The following is a 23,562-nucleotide window of genomic DNA, read 5'->3' on the forward strand; positions in this document are numbered from 1 at the left end:
ACAATGTGCTGTGTATGGGGGGGGGGGGGGGGGAAGAAAGGCTAGGCAATCAAGGACATGGGTAGATGGAGGAGAAATCAAAAATAATAAATAAAAAGTGTGCAAAAGTTGGAGAAAGTCAGATATGTGTGTGTGTGTGTGTGTGTGTGTGTGTGTGTGTGTGTGTGTTTTGACGTGTGATGAAATAAGAAAATAAATAAAAGGTCTGTAGCATAGGGAGAGGGATGTAAAAGTGTAAAAGTGCTAAAAGTCTTGTAGGTGTGTGTGGGTGTGTGTGTGTGTGGGGGGGGGGGGTCATGAGTGCTGAGGAGTGAATGAGTGCAAAGTCAGTATAGTGTGAGTTCAGAGTTGGGAAATGTTTGAGAGTGCTGAGGAGTGAATGTGTGCAAAGTCAGTATAGTGTGAGTTCAGAGTTCGGATGGCCTGGGGATAAAAACTTCTCCTGAGTCTCTCAGTTCTGGCTTTGTGACTACATAGGCGTCTTCTTGATTTCAGCGGTAGGAATAATCCATTGTTAGGATGAGAAGAGTCCTTCAGAATCTTTCACTAGTTCAGAAACTATCTACTTTGTCTCAGGCTTTAAGCATACAATCTGGCTCTCTTAAGACTATAGATCCTGTTCAACTGTTTCCTCTGCCCACAACTGTTTCACAATAAAAATCCTCACTACAATAATTCACTACTGAATAATTTAACCATTTAAACTATTTAACTGTTCAGCCATTCCATCTGTCAGTTATCATCAACTATGACTCCTTTGAGTCCCGCCAACTGTTTCCAAATAAAAGTTTGTTCTTGCATTTTATGTTAATATATTTTTTGCATTTTCAGCACTGGTAATTTCTCAGAATTACATTTTCTATTGTAATATTGGAACCTGTATCAAAGAAAAAAACAAATTCCACCAGCCTGTGTGGTCATTAAATTAAATGATAATAATAACAATAATAACAATAATAAGAAGACGACTTCGGATAACAGAACAGTGCATTTACATGCACTGTAACTATTAGAAATTTCACCATAGACTTAACATTGCCGATTATGACATGGCAATAGGGCCATTAAGCAATTAGAATCCTGTGCCAGGTGTTCAGGCCACCTGCCATTCCAACTGTCAGTTGTCATCAACTATGACTCCAGCCAACTATATTAAACCACCACCTACCTAGCAACCAACAAGCAACCATTGAAATAAAGCATATCATCGCAACCAACATGATTATACTAGCAAACCACTACAGTAACTCCTTTATTTCTGATAGTAGCAACCATGGATACCCTAGCAACAACCTAGCAATGACCTCAAGTACCCTAGCAACAGCCTAGCAACCACTCTCACAGTTAAAACCTAGCAACCAACATGATTAACCTGGCAACCAGCATAGCAACCACCATAACTACCCTAGCAACAGAAAAGCAACCATGTCAAATACCTTAGCAACAGCCTAGCAACCAGTTCCACAGTTACAACCTAGCAACCAATATAGCAAACAAACATCATAGCAACAGCTTTATTTAGCATTGCGACAACCAAATCTACCTAAGCAAAACCATTGTACCTATCTCTGCATCATCTGTTTTAACACTGTGTGATATTTTACGTCATATGTTTTTCATTTTCATGCAGTTATACAATTAACTATTTTAATGCTGAAAGGCCCCACCTACATTGTCTCAACCCTAGAGAATTTAACTACTGATGGGGTACTTGAGTTATTTTGCATTGTATAATTGTGAACTATACATACCATTGCTGCAAGCACATCATTGTAGACCATGAGGACTAGTAAGAAGTGTATAAACACATATACTTTTAGAGAAGTTGGCCACTCTGGGTTGAACTGCACTTCTGGTTTACCAACCTGGATGATACAGAAAAAACAATTTCATTAAACTTGAATTTTTTCATTTCTACATGGATTTACTTTTGTTCCTATCATTACAAGTCATTACAGTTATATGTTGTAAATACATACATTTATATACACTGCAAACAATGAAATGTAACCAAGTGTTATTAATCATATATTAAGATAAAACAAATCTATTTGGTATTCACAAAATGTCTGTCTAAGAGCGCTTCCTGGACTCAAATTTGTTTGTTTGAGGTGCTCTTGGATGGGAGAATGTAGATGAGAAAAACAGGGAATTCCAAGGCACTCTCAATTCTCAAAGGTTAAAAAGCCTTTATTTTATTGTCTTGGTTACATTTAAACCTTTTTTTTAAAAACCTGACGCGTTTCGACAAACAAGCCTTCAATTGGGAGTCAAACAGTTCTCAAAAGGAAAGGAAAGGTTTTTTAAAATAATAAGTCAACCAATCAGGACTCTCCACATTGCAGATGTGCTAGTCAGGTGACAAGTGTTATACCACCAGCAGGTGTCCTCCTTACATCCCTGTGACAAATAAATGTCGTATATACAGTACATGCATGCATACAAAAAAGTCAACATTCAGACATATTATTGTCAAATTAAAACCTAATATGTAGGGAATAAACTCAAACAAATACAAACAAACAAAACATCAAATAAAGACTCTGAAGTCAAGGTCTTCATTTAGGCCTGGATATTTAGTGGCCTGCAATTTATAAATCCAGAAGGTTTCCTTCTGATTCAACTGTCTCTGTCTATCACCTTTCCTCAAGGTCAGTGGAATGTGATCAATCCCACAGGCCTGTAAGGTGGACGGGTCACTACTATGATGTTCCATGTAGTGTCTTGCCATGGGATAGGTAATGTTGCCAGTGCGAATTTCATATTTGTGTTCAGCCAGTCTATCTTGTAATCATGGTTTTGTTCTTCCTACATAGAAAACATTGCATGCAGGGCACTCCAGTCTATAAATGACAAAAGAGGTTTTACAATTAATGAAGTGGTTAATAATGAGTTGTTTTTGGGATACAACATCCTGGAAAGTTTTGGTTTGCATTACATTAGAACAATGATTACAGTGGTGGCATTTGTAACAACCTTTGAGCCTGGTGCCCAACCATGTTTGTTGGCAATCTGGTTTGAGGTAGCTGTGGACCAGTTTGTCTTGCAGAGTAGGGCATCTTTTAAAACTTATCAGAGGTGGTTCAGGGAAGACCTGGGTCAGTAGGCCATCACTCTCTATAATACCCCAATTATTTTTTATAATTCGTTTAATTTGTGCTGTACTTAGTGACAAATATTGATCTGTCTTTTGTCTGTTTGTGTGTGTTTCTTTTCAGTAGAGATGACCTGTCAGTGTGTTTTGCTCTAGAGTAGGCATTCTGGAGCGTGGTGTTCTTATATCCCCATTCCAAAAATCTTCTCATCATCTCTTTGGAATTACTATCAAAAACCTCATCTTGGTCACAAATTCTTTGAACTCTTTGGAACTGCCCAAAAGGTACATTCTCTTTAAGCCAATTGGGGTGGAAGCTTTTAGCATGTAGAATGGTGTTTCTGTCTTTTGGTTTCCTATATACAGAGGTATGTAAAGACCCTTGTTCATCTTTAAAGATGGTAAGGTCCAAGAAGTAAATAGAGTCTTTACTATAAGTATAAGTATATATACTCTTTTGATCCCGTGAGGGAAATTTGGTCTCTGCATTTATCCCAATCCGTGAATTAGTGAAACACACAGCACTCAGTGAACACACAGTGAGGTGAAGCACACACTAATCCCAGCGCAGTGAGCTGCCTGCAACAACAGCGGCGCTCGGGGAGCAATGAGGGGTTGGGTGCCTTGCTCAAGGGCACTTCAGCCGTGCCTACTAGTCGGGGTTCGAACCGGCAACCCTCCGGTTACAAGTTAAGAGCTAACCAGTAGGCCACGGCTGCCCCCATAATATTCCAAGGACAGCTTAATATTAGGGTTAATGCTGTTCAGAAATTAATGGAATTCTTTTAACTCTGTTTCTGACCCAGACCAAAGTAAGCAAACATCGTCAATATAGCGGCCCCACCACACAATATACTTCAGAAACACATTCTTTTCACAGTTTAAAACAATCCGATTCTACAGGAATCTACACCTTAAGACATGGTACAAACAGAACGCCACCACTTCTGCGAGCTTCACAGACACAGGTCAGACAGACTTTTTTTCCAGTAGACGGCAGATTTTACAAGAAAGCGCAAGGTAAGTCTCTTTATACTGAAAATAGTGGCAACTAGATTTTTTGATCATTATTTAAGATTAATTGCACTTGGCTAGATTTTATTAGATAAGCAGCTTCACTGCTAGACCCCCAACAATAAGAATACTAACAAACACAATGGGGTTCTGCAGCTTCGCTGCTAGACCCCCAAATATAGCTGCAAGCAGCAATGTGGGGGCCTAGCAGTACACTAGCAGGAATGCCATTGCCAGGGCATGAGCAAGGACTCACAGCAACTTTCATGGCAAATGGATAAAAAATGGCTGAGATATCAATTAATTTACTTTGTTACAGCGCCCCTATAGGCCAAATTACACTAAGGTCCTTGTGCGATCTCACAATCAGCTATCATGTCCCTGTACCAAGTTTGGACTTCATACATCAAAGCGTTGCTGAGATATGACCTCACTTTCTTTATTACAGCACCCCTAGAGGCCAAATGAGACCACTTTTCTTGCATGTCCTCAAAATCAACTACCACTAGTGCAGTGCCTGTTCAAACATGCCATTCCTGAAGAAAACCCGTAGCTCAATTACATGCCCGCAGGTATAAAATAGGATGATAGGGAAACATCATTCCAGCTAAGCATTCAATAATGAATAGGCTACTGAATATTATAATACATTAGCTACCCGTGTTTGATGGCGTGATAAGTGAAGTCGCTCAGTCTGCAAGTTGTTGTCTAACGTTGGCTATGTGGCATTAGCCTATCGCTCATTTCAATTTGGGACCTTGCGACTTTGACTAAACGATAATTCCGACTGCAAGTCCAAAGTAGCCTGGACTATTCGAAGCGTCAGTTTATTGCACATACTTTTATTGAGTGGTCACAAAATACCTGTGTTTGTTGGCGTCTTGTTGCAAAATCCTAATCATTTTATGCAAGCAAACTACATACAGGGAGTATTTATTGTTGAGGTCAGACATGATAATCATCTTGGATCTTAACCTACAAGCGGTTCCCGAGTAATCCTGTCAGTGCACGATCCCTTTGGAAACAGTGCAGTGCAGCGATAAATGTCCTACGTAAATAAGCATTTTGAAATATGCATTCAAAAATCTTCAAAATCGAGAGTGCCCACCTTTTTGCCACACGCGAGCTACACACGAAATCTTAGGTCAGTCTGACAAACGGTCAGCGAGATATGCGTGCCACAGACAAACATCCGGACACACAGACGCTTCTTGCTTTATAGATAGATGTCCCTGTTTCAAATCCCTATACCAAGTTTGGTCTTCGTACATCAAAGCGTTGCTGAGATACAAGCTCACTTCCTGTAAGTGAACATGAACATGAGGTTGCATAGCTTTCTAGTTTACATATGCTTTGATCGTTTGGGCCCAATTGTTCAGAAATCAGAAATGTGATTGGATTTCGGTTATTGGATTTCGGTTATCGGATAACGGTGATTGGATTTCGGTTATCGGGTTTCGGTTTTCCACCTGTGCACCATCAAGGTCTCACAGTTGATGGTGTATGTTAGAGTGACAACCAAGCCACGAAACAATTGTCCATAGACCGGATCCGAGGTGCTGCCATTTCGTGGTCTGGGCATGGCTGAATCGCGCAGGTTCAACACAAGGTTACATTGGTGCTGTGACCCGGATTGGGAGTGAGGTTTAGGGGGGTGAGTGTAACGGATCAAGTTTCAAGTTTTATTGTGGCTTATACTTAGCAATATAGCAAAATTCTTGTGACACAGTTGCAGTAGTGCAAGGAGGGGTAAATAAACACAGGGAGGCATAAATAAAGGGAGTTGAAGTATGAAAATTTAACCTCACGGTTATAGTGACCAAAATTATCACGGTTTTCGGTATTATCACGGTATTTCTAAAAGTGTGTTCAATATGTTTAGAAAGCACTGATAGGCCTACACAAGCTGAAATAGTTTCAAAGAGTGTCCCGTTCACTTTTTTCTTCATGTTTAATTGGCTATGTGCTTATAGCTTAACTTACCCTACCATAACTTGGAGTTTGCTATTTCTATTATTTGTATGCAATGAGTGAGACCAAAGCGTTCAAAATAAAACTTTAGGCTACTGTATTTTCCTGATAACGTGAGTGGAATGGATTTAATGTGGATGCGAACATAAAAAGACGCAGAGTGGCTACATGATACAGTGCACATTTTGCGGTGAAAAAGTTCCGCCTTTTAAAATCAGGTGTGTAGCCTAATCCAAATCGTAGTTAAACCCATCAATTAGACAACAGAATCAGTAGAGTACCAGTTTTGTTCCATTGTACCAGGCTACTGTATGTCAAAAGCAGGCTCGGATGAAGCTGGGAAGGATTAAACACACGGTTTCCACACCGCGGTAATCAACAGTGATTATCATGATGTTTGAAATGAAAACGGTAATTATTATCGTCAACATTTTTATCGCGGTTTACCATTATACCGGTAATCGTTACATCCCTAGACTGTACAGTACCACACATAGACAAACTATTCATACATGCACACACACACACAAACTATACTTATATGCAAAGCATAAATAAAACTTCATGGGCATGGGACATATACATTTAGGATTCTGACAGCTTGTGGAAAAAAACTGTCTCTGAATCGTGTGGTGTGGGTGGTAATGCTCCAGTAGCACTTGCCAGAGGGAAGCAGAGAGAAGAGGGAGTGAGCTGGATGGCTGGCATCCTTGATGATGGACTCTGACAGCATGTGGAGTAGATCATTTGAAGCTGAGGGAGGTCAGCCCCAATGATTTTGGATGCAGTCCTGACAGTCCTTGCCAACACTTTGAGATTGTGAGCAGGCAGGTTCCACAGCCACACTGTGATGCATCCGATTTTCAAAGTTTTTTTAAAAATATTTTTAAAGTATATATTTTTTGGGCTTTTTATGCCTTCAATCAGATAGGATAGTGGAGAACGACAGGAAGTGAGTGGTAGATAGAGTCAGGGTAGGATCCGGAAAGGACCACGGGGCGGATATCAAACCCGGGTCGCCGGCGTATGGTGCAGGTGCCCCAGCCAGTCGCGCCATCGCCAGGGCTCAAAGGTTTCAGAGTCAACGCAAGTCTACGCCCATTACAATGAAAGGGATGGACACATTTTCCAATGGGCTACTTGCATCGGCTTTGTTACGCATTTCCGTTTTGAAATAGTGCTGCCTGAACGCTTCTAGTACACTTTGTTTACATAGTTACGGTCACAGTGGTAGTCGGAGTTCCAATCCCATTCATTCATTCATTGAAACGTTTTTCGATCGGTAGGTATGCAAATTGCAATAGCCCAAAGGTCTCCTTACACCATACAATTGTCCAGCGATTTCGATATGAGTATAGGCTATCGTTTGAGTTCCTGTTGATATCTAGTGCACTATGGAAAATAACTTAAAGGATAATTCCGGTATTTAGCACTTTGAGTCCCTTTTCTGGTTTGCTTTAGTTGAACTAAAGTGGTGGACACCGACATTTTCACAATGGGTCCTGTCTCGACTTTCTGGCTCATTTTGAATAGCCTTTGACTGTTTCAGAGTGGCTGGCTATGGGCATGCACAAACATGTCCTTAAAACAACCCTTAACGTTCGTTTTCGAAACTGTGCAACTCACCAAGTGGTTAGTGGTGTCCGTGTTATTTGCTATTGTGGAACTATTTTTGCAGATACCTCACAACCGCGTTTAAACTTCCGCTCAATATTTGAGTCTGAAGCATAGACAGTAAAACAAGGTCTCACGGAAAGACTGCAACCAAATGTAAACAGACCCCCTTTCCGTTTCCGGTAGCGCAGTAGTATCGAGTAATGAGTCTTCCAACAGAAATCAATGGGATTACACAAAATGCCAAATAAAACACGACAGAAACTGTATTTCGCTATGCTACTTGTTTTGGAACATCAACGAACATTGCTTACCACTCGATAAGTTGCACAGTTTTAAAAACGAACGTTAAGGGTTGTTTTAAGGACATGTTTGTGCATGCACATAGCCAGCTGTAATATTCAGATCACGCCAGTAGACTGAATAAGTGTTAATGTTTACTATAAGCTCGCATGCACTGCTTACATCATTACGTTAAGCGCCAACCGGATGTGAGTTTCAGGGCGTGAGTTCAGATGGTTCCCCAGCAATAAAGCAACATAATGCGAAGCTCCGTTTGATTATTTGTACTATGCAAGTATAGGCTACACATAAATATCACACTGGCGACGAGGATCTAAGAACGAGAGTACACCGACGTTTCCCCAGAGAGCGGAAAATTGTGTGCGGAAGAAAGTTCGGAGTGAAAGAGATTAACCAGCTAGTTAAAGTAAGTGAGCTAGTTAGGTCTAGCCATTAGCATCTAGCCGGCGAAAGAGTGCACGACATATACGACACAGTCGCGGCAGAAGAAGACAAGTATGCAGACGTGAAAACAAAACTCAATGAATACTTCTCGCCCAAAATAGTTTCCAATACGAGGTTTACATCTTCAGGAAAGCTGCACAACAGCCCGGTGAGAATCTAGATGCGTATAATAGTCAGACTTTGCATGCTGTCAAAGCCCTGCCCTGTTTGGTGATGTGGACAATGAAATAAAGTCACAGATCATCCAAAGCTGCACGTCCTCCAGGGTGCGCAAATACAGTTTAAGGGAGGCAAATAAGACATTAAAAGAACTCCTTCAATAAGGCAGAACTCTTGAACTGTCTGAACTTCAGTCAAAGGGAAGCAAGGAAGGTTCCAATCTCACTGCCGCAGTCAATCAAGTGCATAGACAATCCCAGGAGAAGGCATATCAAAAATGTGCACAGTGCAGAAACTGTAGGGGTGAGTGGCCACTCAAAAATGAATGCCCTGCAAGAGGCAAACAATGTAAAGCATGTGGGAAGCAGAACCACTTTGCAAGACAGTCTAGGTCAAAACCACAACAGACAGAGCAGCAAACAGAGACACGGACATACAAGAAAGGCTATAGACACAAAGTGAACCAGGTAGAAACACAAAGTGAACCAGCTCAGCGGGAGTCATCCTCAAGCAGTGAGGAATCCTATGCGTACACTGTTAAAAGCAATAGTGACACTAAGCAGCCACTGACAAAAATCAAGCCGAACGGAGACACAGTACCAGCTCTGATATAACTAGATTTGCGGTTCCGAGGAACTGCAAGAGTGGGTTTGATCAGGGGCATGGAACTCTGCCTCATCCAAGGATTCCAACGGTACCTCATTTATGAAAATCAGACATACGGGTCAAAAGTTACATGCACACACCTTCATATACACAGACAGCCCCGCCCAGCCCATTAGACAGTGCCAGATGGCTTAGAACTCTTCCAGGTGCAAGCTTAAAGGTCCAGTATGTAGGAAATAATGGAAAATAAACTGTAACCATTCCGAAAATGATCACCATATGTTGTCAGAGAGTAAGGAAACACGATGAATTGAAGTAATGGCTTATTTGACAATATTTCTCTAACCCGTAAAACCCCGTAAAACCTAGGGCTGTAACGATATACGATTCAAAACCGAAATTGCGACATTCATATCAACAATACTGTGTCGCGGTGTGAAAAGGCAGAATCGCGACACACCTTTCTAGTGTTTCACACAGTGCTTTGCATCTTACGCGGCCGCAAAAGCAACCCACATCTCCTGCTTAACTTATCGGTAGCCTACGTTGTCCAAAAACAAACAAATAAATAAATAATAATGGTAACACTTTATTTGGTAACACTTTATTTTAATGTGTCGCTGTTACAGTGTACTTACCTAATTAGGTACAGTGGTACATCCTGTGTTACAACATGTACTATCAGGTACTATCATTGTACTTGCATAATGTATTTGTGGGTACCTTCATATAGTTGTTACATTGTAATACTGAGTGCTTTTACAAAACTTTGCCAATTTGCCTAAATTTTCATCAGAGGCAAAGAGCTGACCTGAGACCTGCTGGATGGGGTAAATCGGGTCATGATCGATTTGATATACAAAGCATTAGGTAGATCGATTTGACATACAAAGCATTAGGTAGGTACACTGTAACAGCGACACATTAAAATAAAGTGTTACCCTTTATTTTAATGTGTCGCTATTACAGTGTACCTACCTAATTAGGTACAGTGGTACAACCTGTGTAACAACATGTACTATCAGGTACTATCATTGTACTTGCATTATGTATTTGTGGGTACCTACATATAGTTGTTACATTGTAATACTGAGTGCTTTTACAAAACTTTGCCAATTTGCCTACATTTTCATCAGAGGCAAAGAGCTGACCTGAGACCTGCTGGATGGGGTAAATCTGGTTTTGATTGGAGCTAGCTGGGCATAGAACTGGGTTGAATGGATTGGGAAAATACTTTTTTTTTTTTTTTTTTTCATGACCTATATGAACATGGTTTGGCTTTAAAAAAAAGATCTTTTTTTACATTACCTTTAGAACTGGTGCTGGCAAGGCATTGAACTGGGCTTCATTCGAGGATTCCAACGGTACCTCATATTTGAAAATCGGACATACGGGTCAAAAGTTACATGCACACACCTTCATATACACAGACAGCCCAGCCCAGCCCATTATAGCTCTGCCAGATGGCTCAGAACTCTGCCAGGTGCAAGCTTAAACAATTAGAGCTGTGATGTCACAATCGGAATTAGAATCCTTGAACATTCCGCCATTCATTTCAATGGGGCCCAAAAACGCAGAAAAACAGGAATACCGCGAAAACGACAAGGGCCAGCGACACGAAAGTAACAAGCAAGTTACACCGGTTCGGGCCTGAATTTTTGGAGTTCGAACTGCGTCGATAGCTCAAACGGTCTAGGAGTAGTAGTTCGTCCAAAAAGTGGGTAAGATATAATAAGAAAACTTAAAGCCTGTGTTGCAGGTTAAACACCACTGTTGATTAATGGGTACATAAAGCACTCAATATATGTATATCATTTTAAAAATGTCTCCAAATGGTGTTAAATGCCAGTTTTTGTTGTTTTTAGCATTAGCGGGTTTTTTGTACGCAATTCGGTGACGACGTCACTTTGGGGACTACTTGATCTGCGCTTCATTCATTTCAATGCATTTCAATGGACATCACGGTTACACTTTCAACATAAAGTTTGTATATTTACACTTCGAATTTCGTCACAGCATTTATATCACAGCTACCCTATGATCTACCAATGGTAATAACGGTGCCTGATATCAATTTAGTATTTTTTCTGAATTTCGGGAGGTCTCGTTTTGGAGGGTATATGTTTTACATTCATTCCTATGGGAAACGGTCGCGGTTACACTTTCAACATAAAGTTTGTATATTTACACTTCGAATTTCGTTACAGCATTTATATGACAACGACCCTATGGTCTAACAAAGATAACAATGTCTTCCGATTTTAGTTTAATGCAATTTTCTGAATTTGAGAGGCCTCGTTATGAGGCTATAATGCACCTATTCAGTTCAATGTATTATGCTTATAACATTACGACACTTTTTTTGTTACTGTCAGTGAACAGCACCGAATGAAAGACAACATGTTCTTTATATCTAGTGATAGTGATCATGTTGTTAGTTCAGATAAGTAGGCTACCGGGCAAACTTAGTCAGAAGATCAGAATATGAAGCATCATGATAGCTAGCTGGGCTAACTTTTTAGTCCCACCTGTGAGCCACCCCAGTTACTTAGCTTCTAGCCGCCGCCGATTAGGCTGGTCGTGTCTTCAGCATGAATATTTTCGATAACTACTGCTCGTGATTGATTGCCATTGACATCATCAGGGTACGGCTTACCAAAGAGGGAGATAATATGGGCAAGTCGCAGTTTTGCAGGTGCTTGTGTGGGCTGTGCCGTCCCGATGGAAACTGTGGTGGAGAGCTGCAGTAACTAGGGAAGCGAGTGCATTTTGGCTGCTGGTCGAGGAGCTCCCCTGTGACCAGCATAATGACATGATCTATCTAGCTATCTATCTGTCTATATACATATCTAGGCTATCTATAGCCTATATATTTATCTATAATCTGCGCTATCTACTGCTGGACAATACCTTACTCGTCTCTCTTTACTCCTCTCTCGTTATTCTCAAGGGTCTCAAGGTGGGCTTTGGTCTGTAGTCTCCCCAAGGTGACGTAATGCAATGCATTGTGGGGGAAAGGAGAATCACTTCAAATGCTGTGAAATATTACCTGCTTTTTTGTATTATATTCCGTTTTGTGATACCCAACAACATCAAATACAATGGATAACAGTTTAAATGTTTATTATCAACAAGCAAATTGTGCAAATTCGTTGGAAACTGAACCCTGCAACACGGCCTTTAAGAAGAACAATAGTGGGCTTGCTGGATCAAACCCACTAATAAGAAAACTTAAGAAGAACAATAGTGGGCTTGCTGGATCAAATCGACTAATAAGAAAACTTCAGAAGAACAATAGTGGGCTTGCTGGATCAAACCCACTAATAAATAAATAAATAAAGTAAACTTAAGAAGAACAATAGTGGGCTTGCTCCGCAAGTTGCTGGATCAAACCCACTAATAAGAAAACTTAAGAAGAACAATAGTGGGCTTGCTCAAGCCATGCTATGGTCTTGCTGGATCAAACCCACTAATAATCTGAGTCTCCAGCCCCACCTCCTGCACACAGATCTCAGGATACTAGCCTATGGATCGAATGACGCGCTGCCCATCCTAGGGAAGTTCACAGGCAGTGTGGAGGCGCGGAACAAGAACAAAACAGATGGAACGTTCTACGTGATTAAAGGTGATGGCTGCTCCCTACTCAGCTACCAGACAGCTGATGAACTGGGGTTGATCAAAATTGTACACTCTATCAGCCCTCCCCCAATGTGCCTCACAGTGGCAGATGAGCTTGTGAACAGCCACCCCGAGCTGTTTGATGGCATTGGTAAGCTCAAGGACGTTCAAGTGACATTACATATCAATCCAGACATACAACCAACATGCCAGCCACAACGCAGAGTTCCTTTTCATGTACGTGAGAAAGTTGAAGCTGAGCTACGGAAACTCGAAGCCGAGTACATCATTGAGGAAGTGTCAGGCCCAACACCCTGGGTCTCGCCCATTGTAACGCCACCAAAGCCCAAAGATCCAGAGGTGCGCAAATGTGTTGACATGCGCCAGGCATACACAGCCATCCAAAGAGAGCGTCACCTGACTCCTTCTCTGGATGACGTCATTCATGAACTGAATGGAGCGACTGTATTCTCGAAAGCTGGATCTGTCGGGATACCACCAGCTGGAATTACATCCCAGCAGCAGGTACATTACCACATTCACAATGCACCTGGGTCTGAGGAGGTATAAGCGCCTCAACTTTGGCATCTCCTCAGCTGCAGAGGTGTTTTAAAACGCCATCCATCATACACTTCAGGGCATCGCTGGGGTGAAGAACCTCAGCGATGACATCATCGTCTACAGGGCGACACAGGCTGATCACGACAAGAGCCTGACAGCTGTGTTCCAGCGACTCAAAGAACGTGGCCTCACACTGAACCGAAAGAAGTCTCAGCTAGAGTTCTTCGGATTCATACTCTGATGGTGGCGTCTCAGCTGATCCGAAAAAGGTCGACGGCATACGCCAAGCCGACAAGCCCAAGGATGTAGCCGAGGTGAGAAGTCTCTTAGGCATGGCGAACTACTGCTCACACTTCATCCCTGACTTTGCTACAGTCAAAGAGCCCCTGAGAAAGCTCACGAGGAAGAACACTCCCTGGCAGTGGGGTGGGACGCAGCGCTGAGCATGCTGAGAGAGAGTCTCACCAGCGAGACCACAATGGCATACTTCGACCCGAACAGGGAAACAGAGCTTATCGTCGATGCTAGTCCGGTAGGACGGGGCAATACTGCTGCAAAAGGACAAAGAAAAAAAACACATCATCGCATCATATCATCATAGGCAAGCCGAGCGCTCAGCGATGTATAAGTATAAGTATACTCTTTTGATCCCGTGAGGGAAATTTGGTCTCTGCATTTATCCCAATCCGTGAATTAGTGAAACACACTCGGCACACAATGTACACACAGTGAGGTGAAGCACACACTAATCCCGGCGCAGTGAGCTGCCTGCTACAACAGCGGCGCTCGGGGAGCAGTGAGGGGTTAGGTGCCTTGCTCAAGGGCACTTCAGCCATACAGTGGGCATCGCTTTCAAATGACGACTTCAGTAGCGCATTACGAGGCGTGAAGCTGCGTGAAGCTTTAGTACCACTTTCAGCCACTGTGTGTTGCTCTGCCACTGTACAGAGGGTCCCCGTTAAAAATTGACACTTCATTCACGGTAATGGTGATTCACGCAGCTGGGTGACATGTACAACTGCAGCCGCTTGGGGGCAGCATAGTCCGCTGTGGCGTTCAACGGTCGAACTGGACGGCGCATTCGACAGCAAGGGCTGTGATTGGCCGAGTTTTCAGTGCGTTTCTCTGTTTTTAGCAGCCCCTGCAACATGCTAATCCACTGTAGCCTAAGCTTTGTACATAATGTTAAACATAGTTTTGGATTCAGTGGCAAGATTTCTTGATTGTATAGTGCCTGTCTCTCAGTAATGTTTTAAAATGAGAGCTTCGTCAGCTGGCAGTAGGCTACTTTGTCGGTAGTCATGAGAAGTTCGCTTGCTAACAGAACATAAAAATGCTGCCCAGAAACCTTGTGAATAGTTCTGACACTAACGAGGTTGAAATATAGCCTTTGCCTACAGCATCTCCTTAACAGTAAAGTTAACAAAATGACAGCATTCATATGACAAAGGAAAACGAATCCGGTCACTCAAGCCTGTGCCGCAGCCGTGGGGCAGAAGACGCTTGGTGGCCGTCCACAACGTTATAAACTTAACCTAAATAGTCGGCTGCTGTAAGCTACAATCGGATTTTATTGTATACCCCTGTTGTCTCAATGATGATAACATCTCATTTCCGACTATATTTCAAAGTGTGCCGTTCATTTGCATTATTAACATAACATCGTATTTTGTCATTTTTGGCGAAGACATGCATTCCGTTAGGGATATAGAACATATTTAACATTCTCTAACCATCGTGATTTCGAATTGGTGCAGTTGTCAGCACAAAAACTCATTTTATTCTTTTGCTCTTTTGCATTGCTCTATGCTGTTCTATGGTGCTTTCTGCCTCTTGGTTGCGCACGCATGTTTTCATAGAAATCCATATATAATGAGCGCATAAAACGACTTGTTGACGTTTTGGGACATTAATCTACATGTAGGCTACGTTAAGCTTTAAGGATTGTATGTCCTTAATTTATTTATATAGGCCTATTTAGGCTACTTGCGCAAACCCTGGATACTTTTATTGCCACACAACAATATTGGTGGTATTTGTTACATTAGCTTCAAAAGGCACCGCTTCAGAAAGCTGCACTGCTTGTGAAAGAAGGGGGTGGGGGAGGGGAGCTTGCAGCCAAGTGTCGGAAAAATGCATAGCCTACAACACAGAACCCGCTTCTCGCATTAGTCACTGACAGTAGACACGCTTCCAGCCTAATGACTTTCACACATTTTGAATGATTTACAGTAGGCCTAGACACATTAGCGCTCCACGTGTAGAGACTGTGCAGAATACAATGTGTGAATATATCGTTTCATCGAAGCCCAGACTAACTCTATGGGGTTCAGATCCAGCGACTCTGCCGGTGTTGGCACCCAGTTGATCCCCTCACTCTGAATGCAGGCTCTGACACTGGTAGCGGTGTGTTTTGGATCATTGTCTTGGAAGAATCTATGTGTAGACATGAGGAAACGCTCTCTCAAGTATGGACCGGCAACTTTTTTGATGATCTCTTCCGCGTAAAACTGTTGATTCATAATACCATCAAAAATGAGGAGTGGGCCCGGGCCACAACACGAAATTCCACCCCAGACGTGCAGTTTGACTGGGTGCTTAACTCTAGGTTTTGCCATGCCCCTAAAGTTTGTCTTTCTCCAGCACTGCAATGCAAAACGTTCCAATGCCACTGTTGACTCATCGGTGAAGAGAACATCATCAAACTTTTCACCAGCAGTCTTCCATTCTTGCGCTTGACGTAGACGCAATTCTTTGTTTTTTTCCCCGGGTCATAAATCTGGGCTTCCCAAAGTGCCAGCCAAGAGCCCGGACTGCCTTTCTCACTGGTTGAATGCGTGATGTTGGTCCCGAAGACCACGCTAAGATTCACCAACAGAGCTACCGCCAAGTGGGCAGATACGGATGCCTGCTCTTCAGGTCCATCGTCACAGAGGAACACTATAAAGCCTGGAGCAAAACTACCAACTGGGATGGAGCGAAGGGCAAGCGAGCACTGCCGCAAAATGTGAAAAACTTTGTGGTCTCAACACTACAACGAAAGTTCCCTGCTATGGGGAGGAGTGAACTGAAGGACTGCATCAATAAGATCAACGAATTCCTCCGCACAACACGCAGATCTTCCCAGGGATTCAACGTGCTTTAAATTTAGACTGTAGAATGTAGAATGTAGACTGTTCATTATTTCAATAAATACGTTTTCTCTGAAGCACTTTCCCGACTTCGTCTTTCTATAGGCTAAGCATATCATGGAGATAGAGTAGAAAACTGGATTTAACTAAACAAATGTAACTAAGTAAACTGATTGTTTACTCTACAGTAGGCTATGTTCCCCCTCTCAGGCTGTACAGTAGGCCTATTGAAAGTAGGCTAATGAGCTCAATAGACACGTTAGCGCTTCCATTAGGAAACTTTCGTTGCAGACTTTCACAACTGATTGTTTAGCCTACAGTAGCCTACTAGGCTATAGGTTATGTTCCCCCTCTCAGGCTGTACAGTAGGCCTATTGAAAGTAGACTAATGAGCTTAGACACATTAGCGCTTCCAGCCTAATGACTTTCACACATGAATGATTTACAGTAGACACATTAGCGCTCCACGCAGTGGCGTAACTAGGCCTAGTAGGTGCAGCAAGTGCAGTCGCACCAGGGCCTGTGACCTCCGTCGCTACCCCCGCAATGCAATTGCTGGAAAATTCTATACCGGTCCTTTCTGAGTACCTGCGTGCCTTTGACCAGGCCAAGGCTACAGCGCAGACACTCGCAAATAAATGGGGGTTCAGAGTACATTTGAAAATGTGAAGATTGAAGCGTCACTTTGACGAACTATCGGAAGATGAACGCTTAACCGATGCAGAGAGATACTTCAAAGTGCAGGTATTTAATGCAACTCTGGACATCATAATCAGTCAGCTCTCCCAAAGATGTGCAAGCATGCGGGAAACTTGTTATGTGTTTGAGTCTTTACGTCCTATGATCCTTCAACTCGCAGGTGATGATGAACTGCTTGAAAAGGCAGTACGTTTGTCAGACCATTATAGCATGGACATTGCACCGACATTCCCAACACAACTCCTCTCATTTAGGTCTTGCTTTAAAGCAGAGATTTCACAGAAGTCATCTATTTTTCAACTCGCCAAAAGGCTGGTGGTAGATTATGACAGTGTAAAATCCACATTCGGGGAAGTGTGTACTGCTCTCATGTTGTTTCTACATTGCCTGTGACTGTGGCAACAGCTGAGCGATCTTTTTCCAAATGTTCAACAATTGCTGGTGTACAGGCTATAAATAATTAGCTAAATCATTTGTCCAGCTGTTTAAACATTTTTCGTGTTACATTCAAACGCAAAAGGTGCTTTGATATATTTTGTTTAAACGTCGGCAAGCAGGCATGCTGCGGTTGCAATGAATGAGGATAATTGGTTTTATCTGCGGTGTTATTTTTTGCATTTTGAATATGACTCGCTCCAGCACGTCTACTTTTTCGCACGGTGCTTTCTTAAAGGAGCTGCACCATCTTACAACAATTGCATCTACATTTTCATATTAGAATGTTTTGTCAAGTGTAAGCTTAAACTACCGTGATCAAATTAAGTTTCCGTGCCCCCGCTGAAAGTCTCTTATGCTCTTATGCGCTTATCGTTACACTATCAAATCTATAAGTAACCGTGACAAATAGGGTATAAGATATATAAACTCACGCTATTGTATTATCATATATGTTTGGTAATGGCTCAGCTTTCTCTGATTGTTCTACTGACTTGGAAACTGCATCATGGAAGCAGTAAGTCAAGTCGCATCAAAAATAGTAGTGGCAGAACTCCAAAGTGACACCTTGTGGTTGTTTGTGTCAACTGCAGTTTGTGCCATTTCTGCTGAGAAAATGGGGATCGTGATTCCTGAAGGAACCCGTCCAAACTTAACGGGGACCCACTGTACATCGCTCTGCCTGCCGCCCCTTCTGAAAAAGCAGGAGATTTGCCGAGAGTAATCCCAGCCTACGAATTCAATAACACAATAAATCATGCATAATTAAACATTACCTCGATTTAGGCTACTTGGGTATGGCTTAAGGCTTGACTACACGGTGGTAACGAAAATCGAAATTAAAATGGATTATTGTCAGTGTTGGGGGTTAACGCAACTATGCATATCAAAACAGTGGTGTGATAATTGAGCCAGTAGAGAAATAACTGTTCAGAATTAATCTGTAGCCTTGGGTAGGCTTCTGCAGAAAACAATGTTGTTGCCGATTTAATACTATCTGGCGACGTTTTTAACAGGCTACGCAATAGAGGCTTAGACAACTATGACCCATGTTTTGGTTTCGTAAATTAATTTGCCCTACTTCTTGACTGCAATATAGTCAATTGACTGCTTGACATGTCATTTTTATTTTTCTGTACAATAAACAAATACATCTGCTTTATGCCGCAGAATTACATTCATATTTGGCTGACTTCTGCAGACGCGCAAAAAAACACTGCCAGGCCATCCTAAAAAATATTTTCGTTTGCCGTAACCTGACCGACCCTGTCAATTTAGAACCAACCCAAATATTTATTTTTTTCCCCTTTTAGTCCGACCGACTTGCCGGTTGTAAACTTGCGTTAAGACCGACCGATTTTTTTTTTACTCTAAACAACCAATACAAATAAAATACTATTTATTTGAGTAGGCCTAAGTATTGTAAATATAAATTGCCTACATACAAACGTAGGCTCTCTTAAATAAAACCCTGTGGCGTCATCTCTACACCATTGGTTTACCCATGTCACACTATGGCCTATACGCTTCGTTTCATTCACACAAACATCTCGACTCAACGCTTATTACTTGGCACGAAGCTCTGGAAGAACTGTGCCCAGATCTTTTCCCATTCTTTCTCCCCTCTAGTCTAACGGTGACCGTGTTGAAGAATTGAAATTGGTTGTGGTCTTTTCAGCATTTCTCAAAATATGGGCTTAACCCAGATTCGAACTCTTGGACAGGGGACTGATAACTGCTGCATAACGGCGGCTGTCATCAGCCGGCCTTAACGCACTGCACCACAGAATTGACGGCGTGGGTGAATAGGGATAAATAACAATAGAGTACACAACTGTTTCACCAGCACATTTAAATGACTTGACTAAAACCGTGCATAACTGGAGGTACACCTGTTATCTGAGCAGTCTGTATGTCCTCATTTTGCGAATGCGAGGACGATATGAGTCTGTTGCATAGATGTCCGAGTCACACATAATGTTTGAAAACCACTGGCTCGTAATCACAATAATTTAACACACGACAGTTGGATACTTCATCATGTTCCCATGCCTACATTTTGGTGAGTAGCATAGAGATCGTTAAAACAATAAATTATGGCTCTCCGTTTGGGACATCGAAAACGTATATTTTTAATAGGGTAGACTACCGTCGGAGATGCTGACTTGCAAAGGCCTCGGGATAACACGTTATCTCCACTATCATCAGTCAATGCCTCCTTGATCAAAGTAGGGAATGAAAGAAAAAGTTTGAGAACCACTGGCTTAACAAGTTACCTGCAGTCCAGAACACACAGAATATTGCAACAGAAAGTTGCCTTTATAATCAACTACTATTTGTTCCAACAGTATTCAAACAAAGCCTTTATAAAAGTGAAAAAAAAAATATTCCATAAGAAGTAAAATAAAATACTGTTACTGTAGTAACTGTATCCCAAGCTTCAGCTACCCACGTCTGTGACAGGCAGACGTGACACCGCTAAATTCTCAGCTTGTTTATACCCCACACTGAACGCGTAAGACTGCTAGGCCCATCACTGTGGGGTGCGGTAGCCTAGCCTACTTTCTGGGATTTAAGTCAAGCAATATAACCATACAAATGTTTCAAAATGAGTAATTTCGGCTTTGTCTGAACTGGCCATTGTAGGCTACGTAAAAAATAAACAAGTAGGCCAATTCCCTATCCAATGATATCGGCAAATGTTTGTTTTCCAAAGTAAGAATTTCACTTCACCATGCACCTTCGACAATGAATAGTTCATTACACTTATGCTACTGTTGAACGTAGGCCTAACTGGTATCATTACAACCATTATTCTGTGTCCTAAAAACTGGCATTTTATGGCATTGTGTCATGTAAGGTCGTTGCAAAATCTAGAGAAATGTGTGAGGTGGTCAGCGGGGGACAATTGAGACACACATTGGATTGTGTTATTGCTTGAACATTCCACACTATCCACAGCTGTGGTATCGGGGGCAGGAGGATTACTGTTAGCGCAGGCTTTATATAAAATTCTTCAACAGAAGGCCTGCCTCGAATGCAGGCTTGCCCAAAATAAAGGCCTGTGGTTTGCGCAGCCTGCAGTAAATAGGTTAAATAACAGACCCGCCACAATGTACGGTATGGAGATTTTTTACAAGCAAGATGTTTTTGGTGCCCTGCATGTTCTTAAATAACAATGATCATCAGTAGCCTAATATTCAACCATTATTTTGTGTAAATGGGCTATGCATTGGGTTAGACACCAGGGGCCATATTCACAAAGCCTTTTATCTTACCACTAGGAGTAGGCTACTCCTAAATAGCAATAAAAGATTTTAGCTACAGGAGTTTCTCTTATTAAGTTATTCACAAAGTCATTCAGACCTACTCTTAGTAAGGGAAAATGACAACTCCTGAACAGATCCTGGAGCTGAGCGCTCTAGAATCTTTGACTAACAGTCTAAGAGTGAGTGAGTCTTCGTTGCTATGGATGACGTTATTACTCATGCACGAGCTTGACTGAAGTGACCACCTTGATTGGGTGATGATTGTAACGCGGGAATGATTCCAAACACCTCCCTTACGATGAGTGGCAGGTGACAGGTCTGAGAATGCGTGTGCTACACAAGGACGGAAGATGATGAATAACTGAATAAAAAGGCCTAGCCTAAATTAATCAAGAGTAAGGCAAAACAAATAGCCTAGTAGCCTAATCAGTGTCAGTTCACAGCTTTTCTGAACTAGTTCAAGTTCAGTTCATACATGCTCAAAGTGAACAGTTCACGTTCAAAGTTCACAATTTTAATTCTGAACTAGTTCAAAGTTCAGTTCATTTTACTTTTTTCGTGAGATATTTAAATAAATACTTTTTTTCACACTACGAGCTAGAAATCACTATACGTTCTTTGAAGCTGCTCATTAGACATTTGCTCATGACACTGCAATTGTGGGTTTCTTAGCAGGTGATGAAACTTGCAGCAGTACAGACAAGGTAGACCAGTTCTATACTTAGTGCAATGAAATCCAGCCCTCGGCGCTCTCATAGTTGCCTGCTACGCGGCGTTGCTATGCCTACCCCGCTCTGCTGCAATTCATCACGGGTAACGTTGTGCAGAAGCCAGTATGCTATTCAACTATTTTCAGTCGGACACTACGTTGCCCGCAATGCATTGCGCACACATGTCAAAAACCATTTCTGTCTGGTGATACATGATTTAAGCGGCACCAGCGAGAATACAGGAGGGAGGAACTTTCTCTCGTTGCGTTTCAAAAGAGAAAACAGATGTCACTCAGTTAACAAATTCCAACGTTCATTTACAGTGATGTCTGCCGTTCATGACACATAATGTGATCTAATTCACATTCAAGTTCTTTATTAAAAAATGTGTTGCGTTCAGTTCAACGTTCACGAAAAAATGAGCGTGTTCTTTTGAACTCGTTCACGCACAACACTGAGCCTAATGAAACATACGGATTGATGTGGTATCTTTGTAACATTATTAAATTAATCTGACTATGCTTATGCCTACGTTTGCAAAAGAGAACATTTTAATTTGATTCACAATAATGTTACATTTAATTTACATGTTGACAATGAGTAGCCTAGATTTGGTTGTTGTTGGTGGCGTTATTGCATGTTAGTAATGCCTACAATGCAAAATTGCTTCCTCACGATTGGAAGCTCCTGTAGCCGCATAGGATTTCAAAACAGGCGAAATGCCACAAAACCGGTTTGTGAATAGGTCTGTGAGTTAGGAGTCCTCTCGACTTCTTTTAAGCTGTCACAGCTGGTGGAAAGGTGTGATTTGTTGGGGGCAGGGCCGGATTAATTGGGCACAAATGTCTGATGGCCCCCCCTGCCCCCCAGTCAACGTGAATCGGGTGGTCAGTTAACAGGCCTATATCATGAAGATTTTTCTTGCCATCTAAGGCACGAGCGCATCTGTGAGGCCAAGCCTCACCAAGTAGCCCGTTTGTTTACAACTAACATTACATTTAATTAAACTGCTTATAGGCTATCCCGAAATAGTTTTCAACATTTTGAATATTAGTGTCGGGTGAATTAGGAAATGTTCTCAAAGTAGCCTTATGGCTGAAAGCTGCTTCCCCCCTGTCAAGCAATATAACCATACAAACGCGCGCACTCATTGTTTCAAAAGGAGTTATTTCGGCTTTGTCAGAACTGAGCTGTGGACGACACGGCACGGCATGCCCAATTGAAAATAAATGAAAGCAACGCAACACAACACAGACCCCGCTTCTCTCGCGTCAGTCACTGACATGAACGAAACACAGAACCCGGTTCTCTCACGGCAGTCACTGACAGTAGCCTAGAATAAATGCTTGGGGAAAAAAACTTCCCCATGACAGACATCGTAAAACACTGGAAGTTAATATTTTGTCACTATAACATACATCTGTCCTTTGTCAAATGTGTTATGTTTCAAGTAGCCTAGTGCGTAATTCTGCTTCATAAAGTTGAACAAATACATTTGCTTATTTCACAGAAAAATATAAATAGCCAGTTAGGGTCTACAGTGCAGAGTTGATAAGTTATAGGCCAACTTGGAGTGAACATACAAACAGGGGAAATTCTTTCTCTAGTAGCTGAGTAGCCTCAGGCGCGCACGTAGACATAAGGCCGAACATGCAAGCCCCAATGAATCGTGCTCTCACGACAACCATGCCGTTAACTTAAATAGGTTAACATCACTCTAAGTTCGCATTTAAGCAAGCAAAACGATGATTTGAAGACATATGTTTCGCTGGAAGGGCAAGGGGGTTACAACAGGACAACACAGAGACAGGCCAGATGGCAGGACTACGGGAAAATATTAAAACGGCAAGACAGCGGGGGAAAAGTTAAAATGTGTTCATGTGTTGAATTTGTTATTACCCAGTGTGCTTTGTTGAATGGTCTCAATGTTTTAT

General features: G+C 42.0%; 1 protein-coding gene and 1 long non-coding RNA gene across 2 annotated transcripts in view; one reads left to right on the top strand and one right to left on the bottom strand.

The window, feature by feature from the left end:
* The window catches only part of agmo (alkylglycerol monooxygenase), a 290,769-nt gene that overhangs the window by 52,390 nt on the left and 214,817 nt on the right, over nt 1-23,562 (bottom strand). Inside the window, exon 10 of the mRNA XM_042107337.1 lies at nt 1,752-1,865. Within this exon, the coding sequence (XP_041963271.1) occupies nt 1,752-1,865 (114 nt within the window). The remainder of the gene's footprint in view (nt 1-1,751; nt 1,866-23,562) is intronic.
* Nucleotides 2,125-22,243, top strand: LOC121720155. The gene is made up of 4 exons (XR_006034468.1): nt 2,125-2,200; nt 17,033-17,037; nt 18,243-18,245; nt 22,230-22,243. It is a non-coding gene; the product is annotated as an uncharacterized LOC121720155 (long non-coding RNA).

Source organism: Alosa sapidissima, chromosome 10 (assembly GCF_018492685.1).
Source record: "Alosa sapidissima isolate fAloSap1 chromosome 10, fAloSap1.pri, whole genome shotgun sequence".
In the NCBI taxonomy this organism is placed as follows: domain Eukaryota; kingdom Metazoa; phylum Chordata; class Actinopteri; order Clupeiformes; family Clupeidae; genus Alosa; species Alosa sapidissima.